This window comes from Strix aluco, chromosome 1, assembly GCF_031877795.1.
Source record: "Strix aluco isolate bStrAlu1 chromosome 1, bStrAlu1.hap1, whole genome shotgun sequence".
In the NCBI taxonomy this organism is placed as follows: domain Eukaryota; kingdom Metazoa; phylum Chordata; class Aves; order Strigiformes; family Strigidae; genus Strix; species Strix aluco.
In genome coordinates, this window is record NC_133931.1 from 121,419,770 (window position 1) to 121,433,340 (window position 13,571).

General features: G+C 35.8%; 1 protein-coding gene across 1 annotated transcript in view; it reads left to right on the forward strand.

Moving 5' to 3' along the window:
• Nucleotides 1–13,571, forward strand: part of ODAD2 (outer dynein arm docking complex subunit 2) — an 88,657-nt gene that overhangs the window by 27,491 nt on the left and 47,595 nt on the right. Inside the window, exons 10-15 of the mRNA XM_074848862.1 lie at nucleotides 2,470–2,616; nucleotides 2,895–3,104; nucleotides 3,266–3,502; nucleotides 4,886–4,996; nucleotides 5,508–5,662; nucleotides 9,073–9,315. Coding sequence (XP_074704963.1) covers nucleotides 2,470–2,616; nucleotides 2,895–3,104; nucleotides 3,266–3,502; nucleotides 4,886–4,996; nucleotides 5,508–5,662; nucleotides 9,073–9,315 — 1,103 coding nt within the window. The remainder of the gene's footprint in view (nucleotides 1–2,469; nucleotides 2,617–2,894; nucleotides 3,105–3,265; nucleotides 3,503–4,885; nucleotides 4,997–5,507; nucleotides 5,663–9,072; nucleotides 9,316–13,571) is intronic.

The window sequence follows — 13,571 nt, forward strand, 5'->3', positions numbered from 1 at the left end:
AGTGTTTGTCTCACATTCTGTTTGGATGTATTTTCTTCATCTGTGGAAGACCATGTTAAATTTAAAGACTTTTTAACTGTATTTGTCTTACTGTTTCTATTTACATTTAAGATATATGCTGCAAAAGTTCTGTTTATATTAGATCTACTTGTTTCAAATTAGTAAACATCACTCAGTTTTTCAATATTCTGTATTTCAGTATTATATGCACAATTTAGCGAAACGTTTTGCTCTGGAAAGGGTTGGCTCAAAGTCCTTTACAGTTTCAAAACTGTCATTTGAAAGAGATGGGCTTGGGCAACACAGTTCAGATCTGGATGGGAGCCAAAGCTTCCCTGGAATTCAGAGGCATGTGGGAAGTGGATACTGTAGCTTGATTTACTAGGTGCTCTAAGTTGTAACTTCCACATTAGCACTAGTTGGCATTGCTCATGCACTCCAGCTTCTGTTGCAGCCACATCGTAGCTCAGCTCTCCTAATTTCTGTGCAGGTGGGTCTATTCCTGATTTGTTTAATAGTGAATCTATATTATAGGTTCAAAAGAATCCATTGTTATCATATGGTTTAACTTTCTATGTACCATAGGGTGTAGTCTTTGATCTTTTCCTTGATTTTAGTCTAGTAGCTGTGACTGAAATAGAGCTTATCTTTTAGAAAAACATCCAATCTTGACTGAAAAATTTCCACTGCTGGAAAACTTATCGTCACTCTAAGTAGTTTCTTCCAAAGAATAATTAACCACACAGTGGAAAACTTGCACATCTCAATTTTAGTACCTTTAACTTCAAATCATCAAAGCTCTGTGCTATACTGTAGAGCTCTCTGTGATCACATTCCTATTCCTCATAGATTTATTTATTCACTATGAATAAACCATATCTTAATTTACTTTTTAGTAAACTAAACAGCGCTTCTCATGTCTGTCTTAATGCAACTATTTTTGAGACTTACGCTAATTTTTATTTCACTTCTCTGAATCATCTCCATATTTTCACTTTCTTTCTAGAACTGTAAAAAGGAAAATTAGACACAGAATTTCAGTAGTAGTTGCACAAGTGACTTAAAAGAGATAATACCTATGTTCCTATCCAGTACTTGCAATTATACATCCCAGAATTCATCCTTTTAAGTAAATGTTACACTGTAATCTCAAATTCATATTCAACATACTGAGTCTTTTTATGTGCTCTGGTTTCCAGGATAGAACTCCTACATTGAGCTATATCCTATTTTCATTATTTGTAAGTGTATAACCTTAAATTTAGACATAAAAGAAACTGTATTTGGCATCAATTCTCATTTTCTCATTTGCTGTTTTATTGCCCTCTTAGTAAGTTCTTTAGCAGTTTGTCACAACTGGTGCTGAATCATCATATCATCAACAAACTTTGTCACATAACTAGTCCTTCCATTTTTCAGGGTGTTTATGAGTATGTTGAATTGGGTAACTTCAACACAGATCCATGGAACTCCACTAAATCACATCCCTTTATTGAACTGACTCTTTGCTCCTATCCTCAGTTTCCTATCCTTTAGTCATTCTTTTCAATCCATGCAATGACCTTTCTTCTTATAATATAGTGGCTTAGTTTCTTTAAAAGCTATCAGGGAGGGTCTTTGTCGAAATCTTTATGGAGTCCAGTTAGGCATATCAAGTAGATCACCATTGCCATAAGCTTGGTAAGTTTTTAAGGTAGAACTTCTCTTAACAGATCCATGGTGACTCTAAGTATATCATATTGTTGCAAGAATATTTAGACAGATGTCTGCTAATTCTGTTCTTTATTACAGTCTGCCAACTTGTCCAGCACAGATATTTGGCTAAACGGCCTTGGATAACCTTTGAACTCTTTTCAACTTTGACATCACATTTGTTGTTTCCCAGGACATTGGTAACAGGGCAGTTTGAAGCAAGAGGATACATGCCACTTCCACTGAATCAACTATTTTACCCTGTTTCCTTTATAACTGAATACTATGTAATAATGGCAAATTGTTATTGTTCACAACATCAGGGCTTTTTTATAAAAACTTTCTACAGTGGTGTCAGTTTCAGAAAAATCCTCTGAAATGTCCATAATGGAGGATTTCCATTGGAATCTCTTTGGCTTCTTCCAGGGTGAATACCAGTGCAAAGGATGCAGATAGCTTCTGTGTCTTCACTGTGTGTTCTTTTGCTATCCACTGACAGTCATACAGCACTCTTGATACGTGACTGCCTAATTTACTAGTCCATTCACAGCAAGCCATATGAGTCATTTGTCGCCTGTGCTATTCACTCTTCAATCTTTATGCCCTTTGCAGACTTTATCAATAATTCCATTTCTTACTGTGTCTGCATTATTTAACACCATAGAATCAAAATAATCTAACATGATTCTTCTTTAGTAGTAGTTTTACTAGAACTAGTACAAAAGATTGAGTTTTATACTGAACACATTTTACACATTTGTTATTTCCTTTTTTTAGGGAGGTGATCCAACAGCTACTGTAATTGCATTGTGTTCGATGAGAGATTTCAATCTGGCTCAAGAAACTTGTCAGATGGCCATCAGAGACATTGGATGTCTTGAAGTGTTAATTAATTTACTTGATACAGAAGAAATTAAATGTCAGGTAAGTAGCTTTGTCAAATAGAACAATGAATATGCCTTTTCTACTAGAATATTTTTTTCAATTTTCAAAGTTATATAAAGAAAATTGATTTCTCATGTCTGTATTTTCTCAATTTCAAGGATTTTTTAGAAAAAAATCTATCTTTGACTTTCAGTTCCCTTTTTTCTTCTGATTCAATTTAGAAGATAAAATGTTTTAGATAACCCAGCATTTTAAGTAATTTTTCTGTTTATGTATACTTAAATAATGTTTAACTTCTGTTATCTTCCATTTTTTAGATTGGTTCATTAAAAATCCTGAAGGAAATCAGTCAAAATACACTGATCAGACATGCAATTGCAGATCTTGGGGGCTTACAGATCATGGTGAAAATACTGGACTCTCCAGATAAAGATCTAAAATGTTTGGCAGCTGAAACAATTGCTAATGTTGCTAGATTTCAACAAGCACGGAGGACAGTAAGGCAGCATGGAGGAATCAAGAGACTGGTAAGCAGACATTAAAATTTGTACTCTTGTGATATGCATATTTTTGTCCAAAAAATACGTCGTGTTGTATGTATGATTCTTGTGGTAGTGCTTACCATCATTAAAAAGCAGTATAATATCAAACTTCCCTGTAGATAATGAGAAAAATGGTTTTTTTTTAGGTTGGGCTGTTGGGATATATTTCAGTGGGGTCAACTAGTCTAACATCATACCAAGCAAAAGATACTGAAATAGCACGCTGTGGGGCTTTGGCACTCTGGAGCTGCAGCAAAAGCACCAAAAATAAAGAAGCAATCCGTAAAGCTGGTGGCATTCCATTATTAGCTAGATGGCTCAAATGTTCACGTGCAGACATCTTAACCCCAGTAGTGGGGACATTACAAGAATGTGCCTCAGAGGTAAGTAAACGCATATAGCTAAATTATTTCTAATCATTAAACAATTGGTTAATAAAAGGAAGCATTACATTTGACTGTCATTTAAACCAGGGCAGTTAGGCAGTTATCCCATCAGGAAAGCAGATGCTTTGTGTAGCCAGAGTGTTTTTGAGAAGGTCACAGCTTGTAATGATGTAAAGACCATGTATTTTTTATCTAAAAGGCTAGGAACAGTTTGTGAAAGAAAATGTATAGAAATGAAATCCTTAACCAGTATAATTTTTTTTCTCATTTTTTTCATCATACTTGACAAATTTGGCGACTTGACAATGCTATATTCTGTTTAATTGGTATATTGAAATTCTACAAAGCTAACCTACAGGTGTGGCCAAGAAGATCCAATGCAGTGCAGGGCAGTGTGGTTTACAATGTCCTTGTGAATTGGGTAAGATGGTGTCTGACTGATTGCAAAAAGAAGAAAGGAATATATGTGATTTTTCTACATATTTCCTTGTCAGGTTTCACAACTTTCAGTATATTCAGTTTTTAAATTTGAATACAAGTATTTTTTATTATTTCCATATGAGTGGTTATTTCTCTATTTGTGGAATCATATTTGAAATTAAGGTGCACTTAAGGTAAAAAAATATATGTTAAGTTCTCTTTGTGAATTCAAGACATGGAAGACATGATTTTTCAAAAGATTTTACATTATAAAACACTTTGTGTTTTCAAAATTAGCTTATTGACAATCACAAGTTTATGCATGCTCCACAAGACACCAACCTGGCAGATTTTAGTTTCGGTAAGTCTATACTGAAAAGGTGAAGTTTCTGAGGATTTCTTGTCTAGCCATATTTGGAAATAACACCAAATGTATCTCTTACACAGATGTTTCCCCTCTCTTAATAATGGTCCCCTGTTACAATGCTTGTGGGTTAAAATTTGGAAGAAAAGATCACTAAAAAATTTTAATTCTATGAACATGTTTTTCTAACCTTGTTCTAGGAATAGATCTGTTGTTCCGGCTTGCTGGCTCTTGATGAAGTGAGTGGGTACTTCTTGATCCCATTCTGAAGCATCTTTTTCTTCCTTGGCTCTGAGCAGGGAGTCTGGATACCTTTCAGAGTATTCTGAATTCTGTTTAAGACAGGTGGCTACAAAATAGGCATTGCAGCACCTGGTTTCACAGGTGATTTGAAGAGCACTGCAGAGAATTTATGTATTTGATTAACTTTGAGAACATCAGTAGTATTTTCAAGGCAATGCAGATGACTTGTGCTTAAGATAAAATACATGGCTTCTCAATATCAAAGCCTAGAATTGTAGCACTGCATTGTTATTGTGAATAGTGTTATTAATTGTTAATATACAGGATTTAAAAGATGCAGTTTATCTTTTTAGCCAAGTTACAGACTTGCAATAAGGACAGAAGGAATGATTGAGAACCTTGTGAAAAATCTGAGTAGCGAACATGAGGAGCTTCAGATGCATTGTGCAAGTGCCATATTTAAGGTAATTTTATTATTATAATCAGTAGATCAGAGCCAGAATTAGCCCTTTGTTGTCATGTGGTTGTCAGTTTTAATATTTCTTAGTTTTACTATTTCTCTAATGTGTAAGAAATTACTTCATAAAAATGTTGATGGTCTTTGGGTAATTCCTATGAGAATATTTTAGCTGCCTATTTAATACTGTAATTCAGTTTCTACTTGCTCTTCTTGTGTGAAAGCCCTAAATTGAACAGGTAACCAATGAAGAGAGGTGGGGTGTACTGTGCAAAGAGCTGCTTTGGTTTTTTTATGTTTGTGTGCCCACAAGGTGGACAATGTGACAGTATAAGCACTGCTGCAAATACAGTAGTGGTTTACTGTCAAACTTTCTTAGTGAGTTGTTAGCAAATTCAGATAATTTAATAAAAAATTTATGTTTTCTTCTGTATTAGCTTTTACTAGTTACAAGATAATACACCTAGCTTTTGGAGACATCATTTTACTTAATATGTAAATTTAATTTTTTTGTATAGTGTGCAGAAGATAAAGAAACACGTGACCTGGTTAGACAGCATGGAGGTCTACAGCCACTGTCTGTTCTGCTTGGTAACTCTGAAAACAAACAACTTTTAGCAGCTGTGACAGGAGCAATCTGGAAATGTGCAATCAGTGGAGAAAATGTGTCAAAGTAACAATTTAATTTTACAAACATGTATTACATTATCATGTTTTGATTTTATGGGCCTCTATTGTTTTCAAAATTGTTATGATTCTTCAAAAACATACTTTATAATCAGTTGGGTTTTCAACTTAGGTGTTATAGTACTTTAAAAATTGCCACCTGACCTCATCAGAGTACAGTGGAGACAGTGTTAAGTTCCTAGAATCTTAAGAGTCAGTGGGGACAATTGGTGCCTCTAAAGAGTAGTTATGATATAGGACACTGAGTCAGGAGGTGTACTAGCACATACTAAATGTCTGACACGTGGGCGTATCTGATATCCCCACTCCTCTCTGTAGCTTCCAAACCGGAATCACTACTACATGATAGAGAGAGTAGTTAGCACACTTAGCTTTTTTAGGTCAAGAGAGACAGAGAGCATATTATCTCGTTCTAGGGTAGATATCTAATACACGTTAGGTCCACCTCCCTTAGAAATATACTGGAATCTAGGATAATTAGCCGAGATGCCTCTCTCCTTGACTGCAGAAGGGGCTCAGAAAAGTAGCTTAGTCTGGACACCCAGCTTCTAAATGAGTGGAAATAACTGAAAAGAGTCCTACGATAGGTACCTATAACCTCCCAGTATCAGGGTCCTGAGTGATTATCTGAGAATGTGACAGCAGAAGTTATCACCTTTCATGGTACAGCTTAATGATTGAGAATACTTGACCCCCTCATCTAAAATTCATTTATCTGATTTATACACCTTACCTCAAAGGAAAGCCTGCTCCAGTGGAGTATGTGCTAGTTTTCCTGCTGAAGTTATGTTGCTCTGTACAGAGGAACGTAAGATTCCTAGACTGGAAGGAATATCAGTAAGAGGTAACCTCTTCCTGCAGCCCTAATTTTAGTGTATTTTGCTGGACAAGCAGATATGATAGATAACTGCTGTATAAAAATCAGAAAGAATTCCAGTAATAAGTGTTTACAGTCTGGCTTTTTACTGTCCTAAATGAGTTCCTAAACTGTTGGCATACAGAGCCATAGTCTTTACATACTCTACTGCAGTCCTACTGCTTCTTGCATTCTTGATTGCACAGTAACCTGACTTTTCAGAAGGTTATATCCTTCTTTTGTGGGCTTTGGGTATCTGCACAGAGGCATCCTGGTTCTGGATCAATCAGTGATGAGTTGGACTGAATGGCGCTCTCTATACTAGTAAACTAAACAGAGCCAAACCTTTCAGGGTTCAGGCCCTATGTTATGATTATCCATGCTGTTTAACTGCTAGCACAGTCCCTTACACAGTTTGGCCTGTGCCAGCAAGTGCTCTCCCAGACAATGCCCAGACACTCCTTGGGAACAGTGCAGGCAACAGATTGCTTCCATTAGGCAGAATGGGTGAGGCCACCCTGAATTGCAAGGGTAAGAGATTTTAGCCATATGGATGCTATGTTGTGCTTCTTGTCCTCAGGGCTAGAGAATGAGCCCTTGCCTGTTTTATTTATTAGTATAGCTGTAGCCAGTAATTCTGTCCAAATGCAAACAGATTTTTGCTGGGCTACTCACATATCTTTGGCAAGTGCTTGACGCTCCATGAAGGTTACTAGCCAGGCGCAACTCCAGGCTTGAGCTGAATTCATGTATTATGTAGTGCTGAGTCTGAAGAAGTAAACCCTATCTAATCTCAGGATGGAGGGCACTACAGAACAGGGAGGGAGGATAATACAAAAACGCATAAGTAGATCTGGAAGGATGAGTTTGAGTCTGGCATGAAGCTGGAACTAACAAACCCTGTTGGTTCCTGCAGGGCCACTTAATTATCCTCAAACTACTCCACCGTATTTCCTATACCTGAAGTACATTGCTGAGATGTTGTGCTGACTCAGGAATGAGTTGATACAGGTGCCTGGGCCTAACTAGCTCAGATTCCAGTTTGCGTGCAAGCAGCCGTACTGCTTCTGGACACAAGATGGCCCGAGCCAACAGCTCTGTCAGAGTGTAGCCTGCCCATTGCAGAGCCAGCTCATACTGTTCCATCTGTGAAGCAGTTGATATGCAACAAAAATAAAGTAGCCAGAGAAAATCAGAGGATTTTTAAAACATTGTTTTCTTGCTTTATTGCTCTTTTTTCATGCTGTTGGTGTTTTCTCTTGAAAAAAGAAAAATAGGGATACTTCCAAATTACAGTGAACAGAGAGAGGAAGATTCCTTTTCAAGCAAAGGCCTGAACGTTGAAAAATGAAAGTTTCTCATTTCTCAGTTACTTCAATTGTTATACTGATAAACCAGCTTGGAAAGATTAACTTTTATTGAAACAGTTCTAGTTCTGCCATCAAAATCTCAAAAATACTATTTTCTTGTATGAAAAAAGCCACATGTACAACTGATTCCTGGAAAATACAGAGTATTTGTAGCTCAGGTAGACACTTCCAGAAGCTAGAGGCCATGGGGGAAGCACAAATGAGTACTCTGTGCCCTCAGAGAAATTATCTCTTTAGGGGGGGAATTATGTGTATTTACACAAAAGTATAAATCAAAGCATAATTATTAGATAATATACAGGTTAGATCTAGCTTGATATACCAAGTGGAGTAATCAAGGTGTATCATAGAAAATGTATGAAATGAAGATAAAGTATCTGTTAAGTTCTGAACAAAATAAATTTAGATGACCCCAGTACTGAGGAATAAAGTCCTGTTCTGAAAGATGAACTTCCGAGGTTTAGCACACATCTGTTTGTAGGATAGGACCCCCAGGATTTTTAAAAACATGTTTTTTATTCTCAGTATCAAAAGTGCTATGAAGAATGAAGGAAATCTTAATATAAGTCAACTCAAATTTCTGTCAACTTATTTCTTAATTTCAAAATGGTATCTAACATAGTACCACAGAAGTGTAGTAGAACTATAGGTCTGACCTTAGGAAAATGCACATATTAGGCCTGAACTAAGTATAGAACTGGTCAGGGCCAACTCTCTAAAGGTTAACATTTAGTGAAAAGTAAGGGTGATCCTTTGGTCCAGAGAGGTAGAGGAAGGTCTGATACACTACTACACTAGCTATTGTTAACAGGAAAAAGTACTGGAAGTTAGGATGCCACAGTACTTGTCAGTCTTCCAGCATGTTTTCAGCTATTTATAGATGTTGCATCCACATGTCAAGTCTTAAAAAACCTTCAAACTACTCTGCAGATTCCTAAGCAGCTAAATTAGAGAAGTGTATTAAAAAAGGTAGATTAAGAAATTATGCTGTATGCCACACTTTCAAGAACTGATTGGAATGGTTTACCTGTATTGTGATTTCTTCAACCAGATAACTTACATACAGAAATTCAACATTGTAATTCAATTATAATGACACTTTAATTATGAAATTAAACTTATAATAGTAACATACTGAAAATAAGAACTTTGGTTTTATTGCTTTTTTAGATTTCAAGAATATAAAGCTGTAGAAGCTTTGGTAGGACTGCTTACTGATCAGCCTGAAGAAATCCTTGTAAATATTGTCGGAGCACTGGGAGAGTGTTGCCAAGAGCCAATAAATCGAACTATTATCCGTAAATGTGGTGGAATACCACCTCTAGTGAAGTTACTTACTGGAACTGATCAGGCACTACTTGTGAATGTCACCAAAGCAGTGGGAGCTTGTGCAACAGAACCTGAAAATATGATGTAAGCTATTCATATTCGTAGCATTTTAAATATTGAAAAAGTATTTTTTCTTAGTAATTCTGTCACAAATATAGTCAATGTTAATCTGACTTAAAATGATACTTTATTTTTTGTTTTCCACAGGGCTGCAAAATGTGCTATATATATAAAAAAAATTCGTTAAGAAAATATATAGAACATAAAGCCTTTGCATTTTGGGGAAAATCAGATAAACCTTTAGTAAATCAGGTTTCTTTAAAGTTAAAATTCAAAGTTACAGAGCACCATTTTAAAGTGCTGTATGATAGGTACCTGTTTTGCCTTCTTCTTTTACATCTGTTCTCAAATCATAAATAATAGCCTAAATTAGAGAAAGTAATTCTAAAAGGGAATGTGCACATTTACTGCCATGAGAAATAATTTGAAAATTTTTAAAGTAGAGTATTATTTGTGTTTGATCTGTTTTGTCACTCTCCATCATTTCTTTTATGAACTCAGACTTTTTTTGGACACTTACTGCTTTGCAAAACCAAAGAAAAAGACTGTCTTTTTACTGAGAGAGTTGCTGCTGTCTTTGATTTTGTGATGTAGATTTGTACAACTTATAAAGATCCTTGAGTTTTATGATTAAGTGTTCCAGTTAAATGTTGAGGTCGGTATTTACTGTGCTTACTGTTCCCTTACAGGGATATTTACCTCAAGATTCTTGGCATATATCCCTCCTTATACATAAGGAAGGTCAGAAAGAGAGTTTTATTAAGCTCCTCCTGTTCTGATTTGCATAATTCACTTGATATTCATATAGCAGTGCAGGGAATTCTTTTCCTGAATAGGGCTTTTGTTTTCATGCTTTGGCTGTCACCCAGTGGCAAAAGGCTAGATGGTACACAACAGTAAACATGGGTTGTATGAACAGTTAGCCATGTAACATAAAAGTGTAAAGAAATGAAATCACTTTCACAACATAGCTCACTAAAAATCAGCCTTTAGAGTAATGTATTAACCCAACAGAATTAACATTGTAAATCAACTGAGAAATTTAAATGCCAATAAATATACATTGTTGTTTATAAAACCTCAGACATATTCCAGTACTCAGGACTGTCACTTGTAGTATCCATTATGGATAGGTTCAAACTGGAATGTGGTCAGTATAAGCACAAAAAATAACCGAAGTTATAATTGTGATAGAACAAAGTCCATCTTGTTTTTAAGAAGGAGAGAGTATAGGTTGTTTGGGACAAAATTTTGTACTTTGCAAAGAGTGGACAAAGGAATCAAATGTTTAATTTGAAAAAATTCTCCATTGAATGTTCTCAACTTTAAAAATGTTTTGTAAAATATTTTAAAACATCACCAAGTAAGCAAGATCTTAGATCAAGAGTAGAACATACTTTTTACTACTACAAAAAAAAACCTGTTACACAGAAATTATTATTATTAGCATGACTGTGACATGTACCTGATGTATTGTGCTAGTTAGACTTGTAGTACTAGAAGAGATAATGCTGCTGTCTTTTCCCAAGGTGTTATTCACCCAGGTGTGGATAAATTTGATATCAATCCAGCAAAACATGTAAAAACAATGCTTAGTTAAAACATTGACACCAGTGCAACTATTCACATGTTTAAATTATTTGCTTGGTTGTGTGCTCTCCCTCTCACAGGGTTAAGAGCACTTAAGAGCACCGCCCTACTGCCCCACCCCCCCTTTTCCTCCCCAGAAAAGACATCCATTCCTCTCCCTTCTCCTCCTCTCGGACCAGTGCAGCAGAAATTGAAATGGTAGCTACTCATCCAGACTGCTTTCCTCCCTTTTGGGAAGAGTAAGTCACCAAAGACAAGAAGGATACATAGTCTGCAGCATCACTTTGTTTCATTTACAGAATTTGGGACTAAAACAATAAGTAGCCTTGTTAGAAACTACTGTGGAGTTCATTCTCTTTCTCTAAACATTTTCTGAAGTTCTTAAACAAAAAGACACATCTTAATAAGGATGTGGAGATGTGCCAAGATTGTTTTCCAGGAAGAAGCAAAGCCAAGCTACTTGCAGCCTGTAAGGGTGTGCAGGTGATGAGAACTTCCTATTGCAGGTTGATACTTAGCTGTTTCCGGTCTTCCTAGTTCATCTGGCTGGATCCCTATTGCATTCGTTATTTCATAATCACTTATTCCCCAGAATGGCTTGACATTCTAAGAGATCAGTTGTTCTCTACTATTGGCTTTTCTGCTGACAAATTTGGCTGGCAGATCTTGAGGCTTCTTTTCTTTGTCATCTGGTACAGACAAGCACTGTTTAAAGAATTACTTTTTTAGTTTGGCACTACAGAAACTCTGAAAACTGATGATTTTTTCTGAATTCTGCTATCATTGACTTTCATATGTATTAGAAACCCAGAACAAAGCAGGAAAACTTAAAAGGAGTATCAAGCCCTCATAAGGATTGAGAATTTTCAGATATATTGTTACATTTCATTAGCTGCATATGTATTTAACAAAGTGTGGCTTAGAGACTAAATATTCAGTTGAGCAGTCTTCTGTTTTGAATGCGGTTGTACTTGCAGCAGTAGGTATGTGAAACCATACAGACAGAGAGTGGAGTTCATGTTTCTGTGAATGATTCAAGGGTATGTAATGAAGAAGATGGGATTAATATAAGAAATAAAATATTATTATGGATTATAAAAACCTGAGAGTGTTCTATGAAGCAGTGCAGTTAACTTCTGAGGAAAATAATGTACGTTTAGCATATGTTCCATGGAGGAAGCCTGCACTGACAAAGAAGGACTAGTAAATTGGCACAGGTGAATCTACAGCTTCTATTTGCTTTTATATATTTTATCTCTGCCATATTTCCTAGTTGACACTTTATCTTCTACAACTACTGAGTGGAAGGCAAAATAGTGTTTATGTACTAAGCCTTTACTTTAAGGCAACTTCAAGCACTTAAGTGATTCTTATTGACTCTATTGAGCTATGTAAAATAAAGAACAGCAGCCAGCTTCTCTCACAGCAGAAAATAAGTTGACTTATCTTAAAAAAAGCTTAACTATGTGACTGAACTTCTTTACTATTATGTGGACAGTGTGAAGCTGTTCTCCATACTCAGTCTGCTGCACAGCCACTGACAGAGATGCTACTGCACATCTTTTATGTGTATTTGTCTTTCTGAGGAACTTTTAACAAGATACTCTTTTACTAAAAACAGGACTAGTGCTTATTCTTTAACTGCCACTAACTAGATTTTCATTTGCCCTTTTCATTTGAAAACCTATAGACTTTGTCCCTAGCATTCAAAACCGAGGGTTTAGAATCTTATAAACTAAAATGTACATTTATTTTAGCCAAACAGATGGAGTTTGAGTCATTGGTATATAATACTATTTATCAAAGCAGTCCACAGCAACTAGTGAAAGTTTTAAGAAACATGCTAAATTGTGGTTTCAAAAAAGACGAGATTAGATTCTGCCAGAATTAAACCCTGTAATCTTACCAGTGAGCACAATACAGAGTCAGTATAACTTTGTTTATTTGCATTTGTATTTGTGGTCTAAATTGGCAGGCAATTAAACTGGAGTTCTCAAAAGTTCTGGCAAATAACGCTGTAACAGAGAAAGATGATAGATATGACAAACAGATGTCTAGGCTGTGTGTATGTATGTGTGTTTAAGCAATTCATGTTGAAGTTTCTACTGGAAATGTTCAATATTAAGTTTGAATTTGAAAGAGAACTACTATTTCAGATTAACAGCTTTGCTAGTTTCAGATATATATAAAAAAGCAAAGTAAATTTCTAGAATTGTGACCCACGTCTTGCACAGACATCTCATGATGTTCAGTGATGTCATGATATCAAGGTTCTTAAATAATGTGAAAAGTCTTTATGAAACAACTGCTGACCTGTAGACAACCAACAAAAGTAATTAAAAAAAATGATCTTGTTAAATTACCTGCACTGGTCAAATAGCAAATACTAATTTACTATAATTTAGACATTCCAGTAATCTCTGAATTTTAATTGCAATAAAATTATTTGCCCATAAAACATATTCTATATACACCATGCATCAGCTGTTCCATGTGGAAACCAGGAAGATGTTTTTCTCATACACCTTGCAGTTGCCTTTTTGTAGGTGTGATGTCAGCTGCACACCCCTTCATCTCTGTTCTAATCACGTCTGTCCAGCACAGGAGTGCATGATATGAGCACCTCTTCATTCCAGCTATTTCTAACTGCCAATACAACTACTTTGGGTTATTTTGAGGACCAGAATAAT